At 44.4% G+C, this 21,548-nt stretch overlaps 1 protein-coding gene across 7 annotated transcripts in view; it reads right to left on the reverse strand.

Annotated features, from left to right (window-relative positions):
• parp6a (poly (ADP-ribose) polymerase family, member 6a) overlaps positions 1 to 21,548 on the reverse strand; it is an 85,146-nt gene that overhangs the window by 44,085 nt on the left and 19,513 nt on the right. For all 7 annotated transcript variants that reach the window (XM_034186467.1, XM_034186472.1, XM_034186440.1 and 4 more), the window contains 5 exons: positions 19,842 to 19,936; positions 19,538 to 19,598; positions 19,263 to 19,353; positions 11,562 to 11,628; positions 11,321 to 11,470 (listed from right to left, as the gene is read on the reverse strand). In XM_034186467.1, coding sequence (XP_034042358.1) covers positions 11,321 to 11,470; positions 11,562 to 11,628; positions 19,263 to 19,353; positions 19,538 to 19,598; positions 19,842 to 19,936 — 464 coding nt within the window. The remainder of the gene's footprint in view (positions 1 to 11,320; positions 11,471 to 11,561; positions 11,629 to 19,262; positions 19,354 to 19,537; positions 19,599 to 19,841; positions 19,937 to 21,548) is intronic.

The following is a 21,548-nucleotide window of genomic DNA, read 5'->3' on the forward strand; positions in this document are numbered from 1 at the left end:
CCTGGGAATTCGGGACTTGGCGGCTCCAGTATTCCCGGGGTCTGGTGGCGGAGGAAACCGTGTGGTTCCGGTTCTACTTTGGAGAGGCGTCTCCTATCTTCGAGCCTGCCCACACGACACCTGTGTGAATTTGACTTTGTCCATTATTGTAATCTGTTGTACTTGTTGTGCATATTCACAACAGTAAAGTGTGTTATTTGACCTACTCCATTGTCCGTTCATTTGCGCCCCCTGTTGTGGGTCCGTGTACTTACACTTTCACAACACATCCGGCCACAATTGAGAAATATTGAGGTGCGGTCTGAAGACCAATGGGCGGCAGTCTTTGAGCAGTCTACATATTTGGTCCCATTCCCTCGGCTGTACCATGTGTGTGGCACATGTTCAAAACACTCTTGGCGCCATTGAGATGCAATGAACATCTGATGTTGGTCTATATGCAGTTTTTGCATTGTCTGATCGCAGTCTACACATTCTAATGGCATCAAAACAACATCTGAAATGATCTGATCACGGTTGACTGAGCTCTGACATCAATCGGTCACAGCAAAGCCTGCCGACATGTTGTGCCACATATGTCCACCTCCACTGGAACCGGCAGGGGAGGATAAAGGGAATGCTGATATGTAATAACATGTATGTGGCACTATGCAAATGTCAGAGGCTCGGTGCAGCACCCCACAACGTAGCTGAAAGGGATGTTGCCACTGTAATGCACATATTATTACATGTTTACTAAGCCTGTAGCAGGTATGATGTGATAATGTTTTCCCAGCCCATCACAACATAAATACACATGCAACTCACCTCCAGTACCCCGCGTTCCACAGCGCAGCGCAAACAGCTGGTGAAGTCCCTTTCACCCCGCTGCACTGTGTGCTGGCAACGTTGATCAGATGACAAATGCATATTCCACCTCTGTCATAAATAAATCCCATATGAAGCACCATCCCGCACCGATAATCCAACTGCAGTTGTGTTAAGATGCGTATCAAGTAGAATGGCCACAAAAACAAGAGTTTTAAAAAGAGAGAAGAAAAAGTTTGCTGTATCTGAAGAATGCTGCGCACATATGGGAAGTTGGTGCACTGCCAGCACAGTTCAGCAGCAGTTATGGAGTCCAGGCGGATGAATAAAGTCTAGCAATGCAAGTATATACTGATCAAACACCTAAAGGGATTTTTCACCGGACTGTATCCAAGTACGTGATCAGTGACAGTTGTCAGCCTTTTTGTGAGCTCTCTGGAAGGATAGCACCTGTGCTTGTGTGTGCACAATTGCGCACATGCACCCCATGTGTACACATGGAGTGGCTGAAACAATCATTATGAACACACATACACACAACTGAGCATTTTGGCCACACACTCACATGCTGCTTTGATCACTTGTTCTACACACGCAGTCACACGTGTGCCGTGTACACACGCATGTAGCGGCTTGTGCAGCTATTATGAACACACTTGCGCAGCTGAGTGAACTTTGTTCTACGCACGTACACGCGCGCACTCCATCATGTGAGACACACACACACTCTTGGCAGCGTACCCTCCTCCTGATGAGAGGTCAGTGAGCTCTGGAATGTGAGGACAAGTGAAGACTTGAGTGAGTGAGTGAGTGAGTGAGTGAGTGAGTGAGTGAGTGAGTGAGTGAGTGAGTGAGTGAGTGAGTGAGTGAGTGAGTGAGTGAGTGAGTGAGTGAGTGAGTGAGTGACAGCTCCAGTGTCGGTGGCATCTGACTGTTGTCTGAAATATGTTTGGGCTGCATCCTGCAGGTGTGCACAAGGCATTCCGGATGCATTCTTACACGGCTGACCACGCCTCTTTTCCTCCCGACTGCATCTGGATTATGACGATATTTGCTGTTTCGGCCTGGTTCCTGCACATTCTTGCTATGTCTGACGGGGGCTTTAGTATAGACAAGTTTGAATTACTTTTTTCTTTGAAATGGTGTAAAGCAATTAAAATGTGTAAAAGCCCAACAGTGTAAATACTATTTACAGGTAATATACGAGGTCTGTCCGAAAAGTAACGGACCTTTTTATTTTTTTCAAAAACTATATGGATTTGAATCACGTGTGATTGCATCAGCCAAGCTTGAACCTTCGTGCGCATGCGTGAGTTTTTTCACGCCTGTCGGTTGCGTCATTCGCCTGTGGGCAGGCTTTGAGTGAGCACTGGTCCACCCCCTCGTCGGATTTTTATTGTCAGGGAAATGGCTGAGCGACTGCCGCTTTGCTCCATGAAATTTTTTTCAGAAACTGTTAGAGACAGCCAGTTGGAAACCATTCGAAAGATTCAGATGGCTTTCGGTGAAGATTCTGTCGGCGTCACATGGATTAAGGAGTGTTAAAACCTTTTTAAAGACGGCCCACAGCGGCAGAGGGCGCGCAGCGCACCGAGCAGCCATCGACAGGCTGAAACGACCAAATCATTTCCAAACTGAACGCTGTGTTGATCCGGGACATCATGTGACTACCACAGAAATGGCAAGAGAGCTGGACATAGCACTTTTGTGGCACATTCCACTGTTACAGGAGATTTTGTAATGAAAGAAGTGCAGAGGAATTCTCGCGTCGGCACGGAGCAGCTCATGGCGCGCAACAAAAAACACCTCCGTGTTGGAAGTCTCACAGGACATGTTGTGGCATGTCCAGCTGTTACACAATTTCTGGGATACTCACTCGACTGAAAAGCCATCGAAAGCCGTCTGAATCTTCAGAATGGTTTCCAACTCATACAGTATTTCTGTGTAGGCTCTCAGTTGTCCAGGTGGTTTCCATAGTGGAGAAGCTTGAATCTTCAACTGGACTGGGTTGCTTGACGCGAGGACCTTTCGCTTCAAATCGCAGAAGCTTCCTCAGCTAAAATTCTTGCTCTGGTGGTCTGAATTCTGTCTTGACTCTTGTAGAGAAGAATAATTTTTTGTGACTTTTGTGACTTCTTGATTATTCTTCTCTACAAGAGTGAAGACAGAAGTCAGACCACCAGAGCAAGAATTTTAGCTGAGGAAGCTTCTGTGATTTGAAGCGAAACATCCTCACGTCAAGCAACCCAGTCCAGTCGAAGATTTAAGCTTCTCTACAACTCGTACAGTATATATTACACTGCATGCAGAACTTTTAGACAACTGAGTATTTTGGCCTTGTCATTTTATGCATATTTTCCAACTCTAAGCTATACAAACCTGAATGCTTATTGAATTTAAACATTGCCAAGTGATACGTATTTGTGTAACAAGGGATGGTGTGGCCTAAAGTGATAAAAACCCTATATCAAACACCCTATATCAAGGTGTGCATAATTATTAGGCATTACCTCAGGCAAAATGGGCCAAAAAAAGAGATTAAACTGAGACAAAAAAAGGCAACAAAATGGACAACTACCTTTCAGAGGGATGTAATATTCTTGGAATGGTTAAGAGGGGTGATCAGTGAGCAATTAAACATTTTGTTATGTATAACTAGTCCACAAGGTCACAAGAAACATGTGGAGAAGAAAAGAAGCAAATAAACTGCAAAAGGCCTGAGAAGAATTACACATGATGCTACCAGGAACCCATTATCCTCCAGTGCCACCATATTCCAGAACTGCAACCTACTTAGAGTAGTGTAGTAGAGTAGAGTAGAGTAGAGTAGTAGAGCTCTGAGCAAGGTGTTCAGAGCCAAGGTAAGAAAAGCTGAAATATGACCACCACTGAACAAGACTCACCAGTTGAAACATCAAGATTGGGTCAAGAAATATCTGAAGACCGATTTTTCAAAGGATTTATGGACAGAAGAAACAAGAGTGACCCTTGATGAAGCCATGGATGGGCCCATGGCTGAATGACAAATGGATGAACAGCACCTCTTCAAGTCAGATGCCAGCAAGTTGGAGAAAAAGTCCTGTTATGGGCTGCTACTATTACGATGAGCAAGTTGGACCTTTTTAGGTTGAGGACAGAATTAAGATCATCTCCTAAACTTACTGTCAACTTTTAGAAGATACTTTCTTCAAACAGTGTTACAGGGAAAAGTCTGCATGATTCAAGAAGGCCATGATTTTTATGCAGGACAATGCTCCATCACTTGCATCCAAGTACTTCACTGGTTTTCTAGCCAGAAAAGGCCTCAAAGATGGCAGAATAATGACATTGTCCCCTTCCTCACCTGACTTAAACCCTGTTGAGAACTTGTGGCCCTTCTTAAATGTGAGATTTAATCAATCAATCAATCAATCAATTTTATTTATATAGCGCCAAATCACAACAAACAGTTGCCCCAAGGCGCTTTATATTGTAAGGCAAGGCCATACAATAATTACGTAAAAACCCCAATGGTCAAAACGACCCCCTGTGAGCAAGCACTTGGCGACAGTGGGAAGGAAAAACTCCCTTTTAACAGGAAGAAACCTCCAGCAGAACCAGGCTCAGGGAGGGGCAGTCTTCTGCTGGGACTGGTTGGGGCTGAGGGAGAGAACCAGGAAAAAGACATGCTGTGGAGGGGAGCAGAGATCAATCACTAATGATTAAATGCAGAGTGGTGCATACAGAGCAAAAAGAGAAAGAAACATCATGGGAACCCCCCAGCAGTCTAAGTCTATAGCAGCATAACTAAGGGATGGTTCAGGGTCACCCGATCCAGCCCTAACTATAAGCTTTAGCAAAAAGGAAAGTTTTAAGCCTAATCTTAAAAGTAGAGAGGGTGTCTGTCTCCCTGATCCGAATTGGGAGCTGGTTCCACAGGAGAGGAGCCTGAAAGCTGAAGGCTCTGCCTCCCATTCTACTCTTACAAACCCTAGGAACTACAAGTAAGCCTGCAGTCTGAGAGCGAAGCCCTCTATTGGGGTGATATGGTACTATGAGGTCCCTAAGATAAGATGGGACCTGATTATTCAAAACCTTATAAGTAAGAAGAAGAATTTTAAATTCTATTCTAGAATTAACAGGAAGCCAATGAAGAGAGGCCAATATGGGTGAGATATGCTCTCTCCTTCTAGTCCCCGTCAGTACTCTAGCTGCAGCATTTTGAATTAACTGAAGGCTTTTCAGGGAACTTTTAGGACAACCTGATAATAATGAATTACAATAGTCCAGCCTAGAGGAAATAAATGCATGAATTACTTTTTCAGCATCACTCTGAGACAAGACCTTTCTAATTTTAGAGATATTGCGTAAATGCAAAAAAGCAGTCTTACATATTTGTTTAATATGCGCTTTGAATGACATATCCTGATCAAAAATGACTCCAAGATTTCTCACAGTATTACTAGAGGTCAGGGTAATGCCATCCAGAGTAAGGATCTGGTTAGACACCATGTTTCTAAGATTTGTGGGGCCAAGTACAATAACTTCAGTTTTATCTGAGTTTAAAAGCAGGAAATTTAAAGTGAGAGAGAATGATACACCTCTTTGAACTGCATTTGGAGGGTGTGGTTGGTACTGCACAGTAAACTGTTTGTCAGCAGGTTAAAAACCTAACACTATGGATCGAAGACAAATGACAGTTACTGAAAGGATGGTGGCTATATCGGTCACTGAATATTTTTGAAATATCAGAAGCATTTATTTGTTCATGTTGAGTTGTGTATTTGTTATACTTTAAGAAATTAAATAAACAAGTGAGATGGGAAAATGTTACTTTTTTTTTTTATTTAGTTGCATAATTATTCACATTAATGGTTGCTAAAGCCCCTGTCACACATAGCAAGAATGTGCAGGAAGCATGCCTGACATGGCAAATATTGCCATAATCAGATGCAGTCGGGAGGAGAAGAAGCGTGGTCAGCCGTGTCAGAACTCATCCGGATGACCTTGTACACACCTGCATGATGGCATCCAAAGCACAAGTAGACAACAGGTAGATGACACAGACCGCCAGACGGCCATAAAACACGCTGCAGACTGCCCAATGTCCAAACATCTGGATGGTAAACACGGGACTGAAGCGCTATGTTCCTCACGTGCATGCGAGTATGTGCACAAAGCACACATGCGCCACGCACACAAGCAGGGCTGCAATTATTACTCAGCTGTGTGTGTGTGTGTGTATGTATATATATATATATATATATATATATATATATATATATATATATATATATATATATATATATATATATATATATATATATATATATATATATATATATATATATATATATATATGTCTTTACACGGTAGGGTGTACCGCAGCCACCGCACCTGGCAGGAGTTACCACCTGCTCCCTCTGTACGATGGTTAGCAACAAAGTCGCTCCCCTCAGACTTCTTCAACTGAGGGCAGAGCTGCACGACGAGAACCCGTAGACTTCATCGGGTTTTCAAGTGGGCACCCCACCTCACTGATGTTTTGTCAACAAGCCCACGACACCTCAGTGGGGCTTGACAGCAGAACCAGTGTCCTAGAACTGCTCCCTCTGCCATTCAGGGACCCACCGCACAACCCTGCCCCCCTCTTCCCTACCAGCCTGGCCCAACCACCGGTCGCTCCTCCTTAGCCACAGCCACCGGGATGACTGCTCCGCCTGCTTGGAGATGCTATTAACCAGGTTCTTGCGGGTTGTTCCTCTAACTCCAAGCATCCCTAGAGTTCTCCAAAGTGACTGCCCTGGGAACCCCCTACAACCCACCTCCACTGGTAAGTTTCAGACTCTCCACCCCTTCTGCTGGCTCTCTGCAAGGAGTGGTTGGTACTTTCCCAGCTTGCGCTCATGTGCCTCCTCGATCCTCTCCTCCCAGGGTACTATTAGCTTGATCAAGGCCACTTGCTTTGTTGTGCGAGACCAGAGCACGATGTCCGGTCAGAGGCTGGTAACTGCGATCTCTTCTGGAAACTTAAGCTGCCTACCAAGGTCAACTCTCATCTCCCAGTCCTCTGCTGTGCCAAGGATGCCTTCACACCTGTCCTCCTTGTCTGCTTTTTCCCCTGGCCTGAGAAAGCTAATGAAACGAGGGCCTTTGGTCTGGGCCTTAGTTCTTTCCCGCTTCCTCTCTTTCTCAAGACCATCGGCCAATTGTGCCAGCACTTTATCATGGTGCCACCTGAACCTCCCCTCGCTCAGACTTGCTTGGCAAGATGACAGAATGTGTTCCAGGCTTGCTGGTCTCCTGCACTGCATGCAGAAGGGGTCCTCCGTCAGCTTCCACCTTTGCAGATTCGTTGGTGTTGGCAGCACATCATACACGGAGCTCAGCAGGAACTTTAGCCGATGCCCCTCCATGCTCCAGATGTCCTTCCAACTGAGGGATCTCCCACGGACACCATCCCACCAAGTCCAACTGCCTTGCTGCCTCATGGCCACTGCCCTAGCTTGCCTTTTCTCCTCCTCTGCAGCCCTGATCTCTTCCTGCACCATTCCACGACGGTCTTTCACCTTCGCCTCCTTCCTGCTAGTTCGGGTGATGACTCCCAGGCCCAACCTCCCCTGGGTCACAGTCCCCATGATATCCGCATGTTGCAATCGCTCCTCTGCTTCCCTCAGCGCACAGCTGGCATCCCATTTCCGGCCTGTCTTCACAGTGATGTTTGCCTGACGCACCGCCTTATCGTCGCTGTCCCGTAACATCATGGCCAACCGGACCTTGGCTGTCTTGAATTCCTGAATATATATATATATATATATATATATATATATATATATATATATATATATATATATATATATATATATATATGAGGTCTGTTAGAAAAGTATCCGACCTTTTTATTTTTTTCAAAAACCATATGGATTTGAATCACATGTGATTGCATCAGCCAAGCTGAACCTTTGTGCACATGCGTGAGTTTTTTCATGCCTGTCGGTTGCGTCATTCGCCTGTGAGCAGGCTTTGAGTGAGGTGTGGTCCACCCCTCTCGTCTATTTTTTATTGCGAATAAATGTCTGAATGATTTGGAGCTTTGCTGCATCAATTTTTTTCCAGAAACTGTGAGAGACCTCCAGGTGGACACCGTTCGGAAAATTAATATGGCTTTCAAGGATGATTTTATGGGGATTACACAGATTAAGGAGTGATCCACACGGTTTAAAGACCGCCCACAACTGCTGAGAGCGCGGCGTGCTCCCAGCCCTCATCGACAGGCTGACACCCCGCTGGAACAACCAGATCATTTCCAACGTGAAGGCTTTGTTGATCCGGGACCTCATCTGACTTTCACAAAAAGGCTGAAGATGTGGACATCAGCACTTTTTCGGTACATTCCACCATTACAGGAGTTTTTTTCATGGAAAAAAAAGCGGAGGGACGCGCCACGGAGCCATTCATTATGCGGGACAAAACCACCTTGGTGTTGGTCTCACAGGACAGCTTAAAGGTGGATTTCAGATGGATTCCAGTTGCTTTTCAGTCGTGTCATTATCCGACTGTGATTGTGCATGAGCTGGACCTGCCCCAACATGTCCTGGAAGGCTTCATCATGGCGTTGCTTTGCACCATGCAGCTCCACCGTGACGCGCAGAATTCCTCTGCAGGTCTGTCTCAATGTGCCGAAAAAATGCTGATGTCCACTCTTTTCACAATTCCTGTGATAGTCAGACGACATACCGGATCAAGACAGCGTCCAGTTTAGAAATGAACGGCACATTCCACTGTTACAGGAGTTTTTGTCATGGAAAGAGGAGCGGAGGGATGTGCCACGGAACCGTTCATTACGCGGGACAAAACCACCTCGGTGTTGGTCTCACAGGACGGCTTAAAGGTGGATTTCAGATGCCTGTCAGTTGCTTTTCAGTCGTGTGATTATCCGATTGTGATTGTGCATGAGCTGGACCTGCCCCAACATGTCCTGGAAGGCTTCATCACGGCTGAACATTAAATATGTTGTCTTTGTGGTGTATACAATTGATTATAGGTTGAAGAGGATTTGCAAATCATTATATTCTGTTTTTATTATCTTGTCTTGTGGTGTATACAATTGATTATAGGTTGAAGAGGATTTGCAAATCATTATATTCTGTTTTTATTTACATGCTACACAATGTCCCAACTTCATTGGGGTTGTAGTTTCGGGTCCCATTTTTCTGCCATTGGAATATGTAAATTGCGATCAGACGGTCCTCAGATTGCACATGGGCTGCCATCAGGTGTCCCACCTCGATGGTGCCTGTAGGGTTTTGAACATGTGCATCACACTCGGGGCCGCCGGCCAATTTTGACCAACATTGTGGACTTCCGCAGCATCTGCTCTGTGTCAGCCTGATCCCGTCAGATCTCAGAAGCTAAGCAGTGTGGGACCTGGTTAGTACTTGGATGGGAGACCTCTTTGGAACACCAGCGGCTGTGTGTGTTTCTCCAGGTAAAACCCGGTCCTATCTTTCCAACAGAAGTTTTTCTGTTAATGTAGGACAGTACTCTTCCTCTGTGTCTCCTCTTAAATATGACGTGCACCAGGGCTCAATTTTAGCACCACTTCTCTTTGCTTTGCACATGATCCCTCTTGGGTCTGTTTTTAAAAAGCACAAAGTCTGTTTTCATTGTTTTGCAGACGACATTCAGATTTACCTTCCTGTAATTTCCTGTGATACCCAGGCTGCTGTAAATATACTACAGGACTGTCTGAATGATGTACAAGTCTGGATGAGACCTAACTTTCTGAATCTTAATAAAAATAAAACTTAGATTTTAGTGTTCGGGCAAAGTAACCCTCTTCAAGGACAAGACAGTGTTATTGGTCCTCTGTCCACTTTTTGCCACCCTTTTGTAAAAAATCTCGGGGTGACAGTTGACCCAATGTTCAGATTTGATAAGCACATCAGCTCTGTCATCAGGGCCAGCTTCTTTCAGCTGAGGACTCTTTCTAAAATGAAATCTTATTTTACTTGAGTTGATTTTGAAAGAGCTATCCATGCATTTATAACGTCACGTCTGGATTATTGTAATGCTCTGTACGTTGGGCTGGACCAGCGCTCCCTACAGCGCCTGCAGAGTGTACAGAATGCTGCAGCCCGCCTTTTGACTAAAACAAAGAAGCATGAGCACATCACCCCTGTGCTCTGCACCTTACACTGGCTCCCTGTCGGCTTTCATGTTAAGTATAAAATTTTACTGATTGTTTTTAAGTATCTGCACTGTATAGGTCCAATGTATTTGAGTGAGCTCTTGCAGCCGTACACTCCACATAGGGCTCTGAGGTCAGCTGACCAGCTTCTCCTGGCTTCTGCCAGGCTTAAATCCAGAGGTGATAGAGCCTTTTCTGTGGCAGTGCCATGACTCTGGAACGAACTTCTGCTGACTGTCAGATCCTCACATTCGTTGGGACAGTTTACGTCCAGACTGAAAAGTCATCTCTTCTCCCTGGCTTTCAACACTGGCTAAGTGGTATATGCTTTGCTCTGCTATTTTGCTCTGTATTTTTAGATTTTTTATTCTTTTCCTTTGTTAATATTTTACAGTTTTGTGTTGCTATTATTGTGAAGCACTTTGGTCAGCTGCAGCTGTGTTTAAATGTGCTATATAAATAAACTTGAATTGAATTGAATTGAATTGAAAACTGGAGTTGCGTCAGGAAGGACATCCGGCATAAAACTTGTGCCAACTACGTGTGCGGATCTGGTTGCATCCGCTGTGGCGACCCTGAACACAAAATGGGAGCAGCCGAATGGACAAGTGTGGACTTCCGCAGATGGCTGTCAGAATGTTTTGTAACTGAAATCTGACACTTTTTGGATGTGTGCCGCTTGATTCTGACATGATTCCACCTATGTGTGACGGGATATTAATAATAGAGCACAAATGTATTCCCTTGACAAGGCCAAAACTCACTTTTGCTTTGTTAAAAGTTCAAGATTGAGGTCTATTAACATTTTTGAATTACTAAGAGCACTGCATTTGTTCAACAATAAAATTAATCCCCAGGGATACAACTTGCCAAATAATTCTGTACACAGTGTATTGAAAGTCAACAATGTTGTAACAGGACATACATTTGAACATGATAGCACAATTTAGGAGATTTTTTTCAATTAACGTTTCTGATCAAAATCTCATTAGTTGATTTGTCTGTTGTTAGTCAGCTGGTGGACACATTTTTAGGAGCAGGGTACACAGAGCACAATTATAAGTGGTACTGATGACCACAGACTCACAGAATTCTCCACATCAAAAGAGGAATAGTGCAACACAGACACACTATACCAAGTCTACAATAACAGTCACAAAAAAGACACACGATACAGAGGCCACAATAACTGCCACAAAAAAAGCCTAAAACATTGTATCATTCGTCATCAGTTTTTGAACAGCATCATCTTCTTTACTGAGAGTTTGACCAAGAAGCTAATGTTTAGGGATCTTTACTGTGGACGCCATCACAAGAGACGTAAAGCATGAGAGAAAAACTCACTTCGGTATTGGGGAGAAGATGCTCAGACCAGCACGGAACTTTTTGATGGTTCCCCCGGCTTTGAACCAGCTGTGCCTCTTTTCCTGCTGAGCTTTGAGAAACTCATTACTGAGGTGCTTCCACTGCTGAGAGGTGAATGTACTCAGGATCCTGCCATGTCACAGCAAGAAATGGGATTGTATCTTGAAAGTACATTCTACTATGTATGTCTGTTTTTAAAGCCAACTGAATCACCACTTACTTTTTCAGCTGCAGGCCCAAACTGAAGCCTTCTTTATTTGAGGGCTGAAAGACTTCTACTGATGGCTCTGAGTGAGAAATAATAATAATAATAATAACAACTTTATTTATTTTGCACTTTTTAGTACCAAATTACAACTGTAAGGTATTTAACATTTACAATTACACAGAATTAAATGTACTATAAATAAAAAAATCACAGCAAAAAATGATAAAACCCAATATAACAATAAATCTTAAAATGTACAGTTGCGCTCAAAAGTTTAACACCCTGGCAGAATTTTAGATTTTTTTGGCCATTCTTCAGAGAATATAAATGATGACGCAAAAACTGTTTTTTCACTCATGGTTAGTGGTTGTGTGAAGCCATTTATTGTCAAACAACTGTGTTTACTCTTTTTAAATCATAATGACAACAGAAACTACCCAAATGACCCTGATCAAAAAGTTTACATACCCTGGTGATTTTGGCCTGATAACATGCACATAAGTTGACACAAATGGGTTTGAATGGCTACAAAAGGTAACCAATCTCACCTGTGACCTGTTTGCTTGTAATAGGTATGTGTGTATAAAAGGTCTGTGAGTTTCTGGGCTCCTGACAGACCCTTGCATTTTTCAAACAGTGCTGCACTGATGTTTCTGGTTTCTGAGTCAAAGGGAAAGCAAAAGCATTATCAAAGAAAAGCTAATTGAACTGTATAAAACAGGAATGGGATATAAAAAAGACATCCAAGGGATTGCAAATGCCAGTCAGCAGTGTTCAAACTCTAATTAAGAAGTGGAAAATGGGGGATTTTGTTGGAACCAAACCACGGTCAGGTCAACCAACAAAAATTTCAGCAGCAACTGCCAGGAAAATAGTTCAGGATGCAAAGAAAAACCCAGAAATAACCTTAGCTGAAATACAGGACTCTCTGAAAAAAGTGGTCTAGCTGTTTCAAGATGTGAAATAAGCAGGCTATCAAGCTGGAAAGGCAGAACAGGCCAGACGCAAATGCACAACGCAGGTACACAGCTCAGTGGAGGAAAAAGGTTTACTGAATAAGTAGGCTTAGGTCAGTACACGGATAGGCAGTCCAAACAAAGCAACAGGATCCAGAACATCAGGCAAAAAGCGTGGTCAAAGGGCAAGCAGGTAGTCGTCATAAACCGAAGAGGCACAATAAGCAAGGCAAGAAAACTAGAACAGAGCTGGTAAGAAGGCACTAGGCACATCGAACTGGCAAAGGACAGATTCAAACTGAGTGGCTTATAAAGCACCCAAGTGATTAATCGAAACACAGAACAGGTGTGTAGGGAAACACCCAGAACCGGGGCGTGGCCAGATGGATGGAGACACCCACCACCAAGAACCGAGAGAAAAAGGCAAGAGACAACAGGACAAAGTAAACCCAAGCAGAAAAAGAGACAAACCAAGCACCAAAACCACCCCCACGACCCTGACAGTAACCCCCACCCAAGGGCCGACCCTCGATGGCCCCGGAGCAGAAGGGTGAGAAGCACGAAAGTCCTGAACAAGACTGGGGTCTAAAACAAAGCGGGAGGGAACCCAAGTCCGCTCCTCAGGGCCATAACCCTCCCAGTCCACCAAATACTACAGGGGACTGGATCGAACAGGTTTAAGCTGGCTGACGTGAAACGTGGGATGGACCTTCATAGACCGGGGAAGAGACAGATGAACAGAGACAGGATTAATGACCTTAGCTATCGGAAAGGGACCAGCGAACCTGGGAGCCATCTTACAAGGAACACCCCGTAGTGGCATATGACGCGTGGATAACCAAACCCATTCACCAGGAGAGTAAGAGGGTGCAACAGACCGTTTGCGGTCCGCCGCTGCTTTATAGCTTACGGAGGACCGCAACAGGGCCCTCCGGGCCCAGTTCTGGGTTCGCTGGCACTGCATCACCAGACTGAGTGCAGAAGGAACAGGAGAACGAAAATCCGTGGAGGGAAAAAGAGAAGGTTGATGACCAAAGACAACATGAAACGGAGAGAAGCCGGAGGAAGCAGTTGGCAAACAGTTGTGAGCAAGTTTGATCCAGGGCAGCTGGGTGGACCAGGAGGTGGGAAATTGAGATGACAAGATTTGCAGGTCCTTATCTAACTCCTGATTCAGGCGTTCTGCCTGACCATTGGCCTGAGGGTGGTAACCAGAAGTGAGACTTGGTGTGACCCTGAGGAGCCGACAGAATTCCCTCCAGAAATGGGAAACAAACTGAGGGTCCTGGTCTGAGACTATATCTAAAGGCAAGCCATGCAACTTGAACACATACTGTAACAAGGCCTCTGCCGTTTCCTTGGCAGACAGAAGTTTAGGCAGTGGTACAAAGTGAACCATTTTGGATAACTGATCAACAACTGTCATGATTACAGTGTGGCCCTTAGAGGGTGGTAACCCAGTTACAAAGTCCACGGAAATATGAGTCCAAGGCTTAACCAGAATTGACAAAGGTAAAAGAGCACCTGCGGGTGGATGTGTTGAGGTTTTGTGCATGGCACAAACAGAACATACATTAACATACTCCTTGATGTCGGCTAACATCTTTGGCCACCAGAACCGCTGTGAAAGCAAATACCTTGTTCTCATTGCACTCGGGTGACACAAAAAAACGGCTATCATGCCCCCATTGAATGACTTCCCCCCCCTTAGTGAGGCCGGAACAAACAACTTGCCGGTAGGACACTCAGGGGGGACGTGAGTATTTCCAAGGACAGACCTAACCTTAGCTTCGATGCTCCAAGTCAGTGCAGACACAAAACATTTGTCAGGCAGAATTGGCTTGGGAGTGGAAGTTGAGGTGACGGAATCATCCAACCAGGAGAGCGCGTCAGGTTTGCCATTTTTAGATCCTGAACGATATGATAAAACAAAATTGAAATGGTTGAAAAAGATGGCCCACCTAGCCTGGTGCACGTTTAGACGTTTAGCGAAGCGGAGATATACTAGATTCTTATGATCTGTCCAGACTAAAAAAGGCAACTGTGCCCCCTCCAACCAGTGCCGCCACTCCTCCAAAGCGACTTTAACTGCCAGCAGTTCGCGATCGCCGATGCCGTAGTTGTGCTTGGCAGCAGTGAGTTTCTTTGACAAGAAGGTGCATGGGTGGAGGAGTAACACGGGGGCTGTTGTAAAACGATTCTTTAGGTTCCGGAATGCCTCGTCGCACTCCGGAGTCTATACAAATGGACAAAGCGAGGAGGTGACGTTATGTAGCGGAGCTGCGATAGTACTGAAAATTCGAATGAACTTACGATAAAAGTTAGCAAAGCCCAAAAACTGTTGAACATCTTTGCGACCTTTCGGAACCGCCCAATCGCGAACTGCGGCAACGTTCGCCGGGTCCATCTGTATGAGCCTTTCTGAAATCACGAAACCTAGGAAAGACACCGTGGAACAATGGAATTCACATTTCTCTGCCTTGACGTAGAGATTATTTTGTAACAAGGTCGATAAGACGGATCGTACCTGTTGGACGTGCGTCTCTAGATTCAGGGAATAAATTAATATATCATCAAGATAAACAAAAACGCACCTATTGAGGGATTCACGTAATACGTCATTCACCAGATTTTGAAATACTGCGGGAGCATCAGTGAGGCCAAAGGGCATGACTAGATACCCGTAGTGACCCGTGGGAGCATTAAAGGCAGTTTTCCATTCATCCCCGGCACGAATGCGAACCAAGTGACACACATTCCGCAAGTCCAACTTTGTAAAGATTTTAGCTCCCTCCAAAAGCTCGAAGGCTGTTGAGATTAGTGGTAAGGGGTATTGGTTCTTGACTGTGACGTCATTAAGGCCTCGATAGTCAATACAGGGACGGAGTGTTTTGTCCTTCTTTTCTACAAAGAAGAATCCAGCCCCAGCGGGCGAAGACGACAGACGAATTAGCCCAGCAGCTAGTGATTCTTGAATATAAGTGTTCATGGCCTCGTGTTCGGGAGCTGAGAGCGAAAATAACTTTCCCCGGGGAGGTATAACACCTGGGAGAAGATCTATCGCACAATCATACTCACGATGAGGAGGTAGTGATTTAGCTTTTGACTTGCTAAACACCTCAGCAAGATCATGATAACATGTAGGAACTCCCTCCAGATCTGAGTTATGTAAATCAGAGGTTTTAACAGGCTTGGTTAAACAGACATTTGTACAAGCTGGTCCCCAGGACTCGATCCTCCCGAGCGACCAGTCCAGGCGGGGTTTGTGGCGCTGCAGCCAGGGATGCACCAGGATAACTGGATGAGTCATTTTATCAAAGATATGGAAACTAATGCTTTCTAAATGATTATCGGGTATGGTCATTTGAACTGACTGTGTCCGGAATATTATTTGGCCCAGCGGGCTGCCATCCACCGCACGGACCACCAAAGGCCGTGAGAGCCTGTACCACTTAAGATGGATGGACCTGGCGAGAGAAGATTGCATGAGATTAGAATCAGCACCAGAATCGATAAATACTGGCCAAATTAGGGAGGACGAATCAGTCTTAAGTTAAGCATTAATCATATTCTGAGATGAGGGGAGAATTGAGCTCTGACTCACCTGCACTACCGTTCTTGGCCGCACTGGGGCACCCCTGACTGGGCAATGTACAAGTAAATGACCGGGTTGACCACAGTAGTAGCACAGTCCTTCCACGCGGTGGTGCTCCTTCTCTTCGCTGGTGAGTCGGGCCCTCCCCACCTGCATGGGCTCCTCGGGGGAAGTGGAAGGGAGGGCACTCGAGTGACCAGAAGTGGGCGGCCGGTCCATCGTTGTCCCGAGGTATGGCGTTACAGACGAGGGTGCTCCGACAGACAACGATCGGTGCGGATGGCCAAGGCTATTAGGTCATCCAAGTCTTCCGGCAAATCTGTCATGATGAGCTGGCTCCTGATGTTTTCATTTAACCCCTCAAAAAACACGTCTTGGAGAGTGGCAGGGTTCCACTCGCTCTTTGCGGCCAGAATGCGGAAGTCGATAGCATAGTCAGCCGCGCGGCGATGGCCTTGCTTCAGCCTCAACAGTTCCCATGCTGCCTCATGTCCAGGAGAAGAGCGCTGGAAAACCTGCTGCAGGGATTTGGTAAAGGCTGCCAGGGAGGAGCAGGATGGCGAGTCTCGGCTCCATTCAGCCATAGCCCACGCTGCCGCCCTACCGGTAAGGTGAGTGATGACAAATGCTATCTTCGACCGATCGGTCGGAAACACTGATGCCATCAACTCAAAGTATAGTTCACATTGTGTAATAAAGGGTTTAACATCCCCTGACTCACCAGAAAAATGTTCGGGTCGCGACAGTTGATTGCAGACCTCTGGTACAGGAATGGGAGCCGGGGGGTGCAGCTGACGCTCCCGGAAGTGCTGACGTTGCGGGAGTCGTTCGGGTCGTACCCTGATGTTTTACAGCAGTTAGTAGCTGCTCCATCTGAGCACTTACTGAGTCCATGAATGTATCTTGTCTCTTTGCTAGCGCATTGAGATCAGAATTCAGAGCAACAAGTTGATCCTTCTGTTGCGCTAATTGTTGGCTGTGGTGGCGAACCGCCCTCTGGAAACGAATCTGCGTCTGCTTTATCCATCATTGGCCAGTTCGATCTATCAGGCTGGAAAGGCAAGACAGGCCGGACGCAAATGCACGAAGCAGGTACACAGCTCTGTGGAGGAAAAACGTTTACTGAATAAGCAGGCTTAGGTCGGTACACGGATAGGCAGTCCAAACAAAGCAACAGGATCCAGAACATCAGGCAAAAAGTGTGGTCAAAGGGCAAGCAGGTAGTCGTCATAAACCGAAGAGGCACAATAAGCAAGGCAAGAAAACTAGAACATAGCTGGTAAGAAGGCACTAGTCACATCGAACTGGCAAAGGACAGATTCAAACTGAGCGTCTTATAAAGCACCCAAGTGATTAATCGAAACACAGAACAGGTGTGGAAACACCCAGAACCGGGGCGTGGCAAGACAGACGGAGACACCCACCACCAAGAACCGAGAGAAAAAGACAAGAGACAACAGGACAGAGTAAACCCAAGCAGAAAAAGAGACAAACCAAGCACCAAAACCACCCCCACGACCCTGACACAGGCACTTGAAGAAAAATGGGCTGCATGGTGGAGTCACCAGAAGAAAGCCATTACTGCACAAAAGCCATAAGGTATCCGACTTACAATACACCAAACAGCACAGAGAACAAAGTCATTTGGAGTGATGAGACCAAAATTGAACTTTTTGGCCACAACCATAAATGTTACATTTGGAGAGGAGTCTACAAGGCCTATGGTGGTTCGCTGATTTTTGGGGATGTGAGAGCTACAAAGGCACATGAAACGTGATCAAAATTGATGGCAGGATGAATGCAGCATGTTATCAGAAAATATTGGAGGAAAATTTGCACTCTCAGCCCGGAAGCTGTACATGGGATGTACTTAGACGTTCCAACATGACAATGATCCAAAACACAAGGCCAAGTCAACCTGTCACTGGCTGCAGCAGAATAAAGTGAAGGTTTTGGAGTGGCCAGATCAGTCTCCTGACCTCAATATCATTGAGCCACTTTGGGGAGATCTCAAATGTGCAATTCATGCAAGACAGCCCAGGAATTTACAGGAACTGGAGGCTTTTAGCAAAAAAGAATGGGCAGCTTTTCCATCACAGTAAATAAAGAGCTGCATCTACAATTATCACAAAAGACTCCAAGCTGTCATTGATTTTAAAGGGGACAATGCACTGTAATAAGAACTGGGGTGTGTAAATTTTTGATAAGGGTCATTTAGGTAGTTTCTGTTGTCATTATGATTTAAAAAGAGTAAACACAATTGTTTGACAACAAATGGCTTCACACAACCACTAACCATGAGTGGGGAAAAAAGTTTTTGTGTTATCATTCAGATTATCTGAAAAAATGGCCAAAAAAAAAAAAAAAAAAAATTCTGCCTGTATGTACACTTTTGATCACAACTGTATATACACAATATAAAATGTAGCACACTATGCAAACAACACCAGCCAAATACATACAAAATAGAGGTTCCCTTCTCAGAAAGTATATGTTAAGGAGAAAAGAGGTGTCTTCTGGATTTAAAAGACTCAACAAAATCAGAATCAGGTGTATACTAAGAAAAACTCCTGTGGTCCACAAACGTCTTTGCCTTAGGCACACACAACACAGAGCACGGGTTGGCACATAAGGTTTTTGCAATATCTACTAAATAGGAGGGTGTTAATCCATTAAAAATTGTACAAGTTAACAATGAAACTTTAAAATCAGCCTCACATGGTCTGGAATCCATGGAGTGAGGTTAAGATAGGGGTAATATGATCAAATTTCCTCTTCCTGGTCAGATCTATAACAGCAGCATTATGCAACAATTGAAGACCTTGAACATTAAAGTGCGGCAAACCAGGAAAGAGAACATTACAGTAATCAATTCCTGATTAAAGAAAAACATGCACCAGTTTCTCTGCAACAAACCTGGACAACATAGGAAGAATCTTTGCTATATTATGCAAATGAAAAAGCAATCTTTGTAATCTCTCAAAAGAGAGTATCGGATTGAACCTCAAGATGTTTTCACTTCATCAGTATGATGAGTAACACTTGTATCCAATGATTATGTTGATCAAACAGATGCATTTTGTCTCTCAGACATTACATAAACAATAGACAACCAGAATAGTCACAGCCAGATCCCAGCTGTTTGATGACAAACTTCCTTACCGGGTCCGTCTAGGTACTGAGACAGAGAAAAGCGAAGCCTCAGAATAATGGGCTCTGTTCTGATAACTTTCCAGGCTGTTGCCACCTCCTCCTGAGTCAACACATAAATACACATATACAGAGGCATCATAATTATGGCCATTTCTCAATATATATAAATAAATGATGAGTACATGATTCATAATAAATGATGTGCTACTTTGCAAAATGTCAACACTAGAATAGTAATAGGGAAAGACAGAGGCAGTATTGCAAAGGACAGAGTGCTGACTCACATCTAAGAAACCTATGTTAATATGTAGATCAATGTCCACGTCGTCAATCGTTCCATACTCCCTGTTGAGAGACAAAACAATCCGTTTTTAAACTGTATCAAGTAATGTTGCATACCAACCCTCCTGTTTCTGTCACACAATGCTTTGTTAAATTATCTGTATCATCCTTTTGAAATATGAGCAGTGTGTGTCTTGGGTGGAAGGCAAAGATGTGCAACCAGACTAAATCTAGCCCCTGCTTGGTTATTTTAATGTCTAATCCCAAAATGGATTGTCAAGAGCTGTGTATGTATCTGTACTGTACCTGACAGAGACAGCACTGTCAGTGTAGATGTCTTTTACTGCCTCAATGTCTGCATCCAGCTGAGGGTGGCGGTACAGATCAGCAGCACAGCTCCCCTATCAACATAGAATATGTAAGACTGAAGTCAAATTGCACTGAATGTATTATTTCTGATGAAATGTCACTATAAAGTCGATCTGTCCACATTCTGTATCAAAATGTCAGAATGCTAAAATGGTGGCATCTAACCTGCTTAGCTTTAGGACACATTATCCCCTTTGACCACACACACAAACATGGGATCGAGATGTTGAGGATGAAGAAGCAGAAAATATAAACTTACACTCTGACAGTAAATGAAACAATAAATAAATAAATAAATAAAACAAACAAGAACAATCAGAGATTTCAGACGTCCGCCAAGGGTTGACGAGGACTCAAAATAAAAGATATGTGATTCACATTGTGACCCGGACTTTACCTGGATACAGATTCCACAACACAATGCAACAACTGCATACTGATCCAGAATGGTCCAACTGATCAAGATGGTGCAATCTGATATTTAATTCACAAGCTGAAACAAAATAGTATATTCCTGATCTTGGTTTTACACTGTGATGTCGTATGTTTCTGCTGCAGAACCTGCATACTGATCCGGATCAATCCCGACATCCAACACTAACAGGATCTACCTTTGTACAACAGCCACATGTGATTTAAATTTTGTCAAGATCCATCAAGCAGATCCTCGAAATGGTGAAAATTTATGACATGATCCAGAATCAGGATCTTGATCCAGATCCACTCCAAAATTTAATGGAGTCTTACCAGTGGTGGTTCTACAATGAATTTCTCCTTGGGCGAGACCCCCTTCGCGCACCCCCCCACCCCCAAAAAAAATTGCACAAACAGACATTTTTTTATTTTAGTTTTTATTTTTTTTATATTTTAGAAGTGCCCCTGAAATTGCAATTGACATCAAAAGACTGCAGGCTACAATATAACTGTAGTTATAACTGTAGTTTTTGTCAAAAGCATTTCCTTTCAGACATTATTGGCATGAATGGCCTTCCATACCTCTGAGCTGAGCTCAGCCAGCTGTGCTGCAAGTCAGCATCAATTTAATTCATAAAGAATGCAGGTCGTCTCATTTTGGGAGGGAAAAAATGTTTCAGTCGATTGTAGTTTGTCTGTATTACAACGTTTGGAAATAGGTGTCATTTTACGAGGTCTGTGAGAAAAGTATCCAACCTTTTTATTTTATGCAAAAAATATATGGATTTGATTCATATGTTTTTACATCAGCCAAGTTTGAACCTTCGTGCGCATGCGTGAGTTTTTTCACGCCTGTTGGTTGCGTCATTCGCCTGTGGGCAGGCTTTGAGTGAGCACTGGTCCACCCCTCTCGTTGTTTTTTCATTGCGAGGAAATGGCGGAATGATTTGGGCTTTGTTCCATCAGAATTTTTTCAGAAACTGTTAGAGACAGGCAGCTAGAAACCGTTTGGAAAATTCACATGGCTTTCGGTGAAAATTTTATGGGCTTCACAGAGATTAATGAGTGTTACTACCGCTTTAAGGACAGCCCACAATGGTGCATGGCGCGTCGCGCTCTGAGCCGTGATTGACAGGCAGAAATTACCATTTCATTTCTAAACGCATGGCAGTATGGATCCGGGACCATTGTGTGCAATTTCTCTGGTTATCACAAGAGCTGCACATCAGC

This window comes from Thalassophryne amazonica, chromosome 2, assembly GCF_902500255.1.
Source record: "Thalassophryne amazonica chromosome 2, fThaAma1.1, whole genome shotgun sequence".
Taxonomy (NCBI): domain Eukaryota; kingdom Metazoa; phylum Chordata; class Actinopteri; order Batrachoidiformes; family Batrachoididae; genus Thalassophryne; species Thalassophryne amazonica.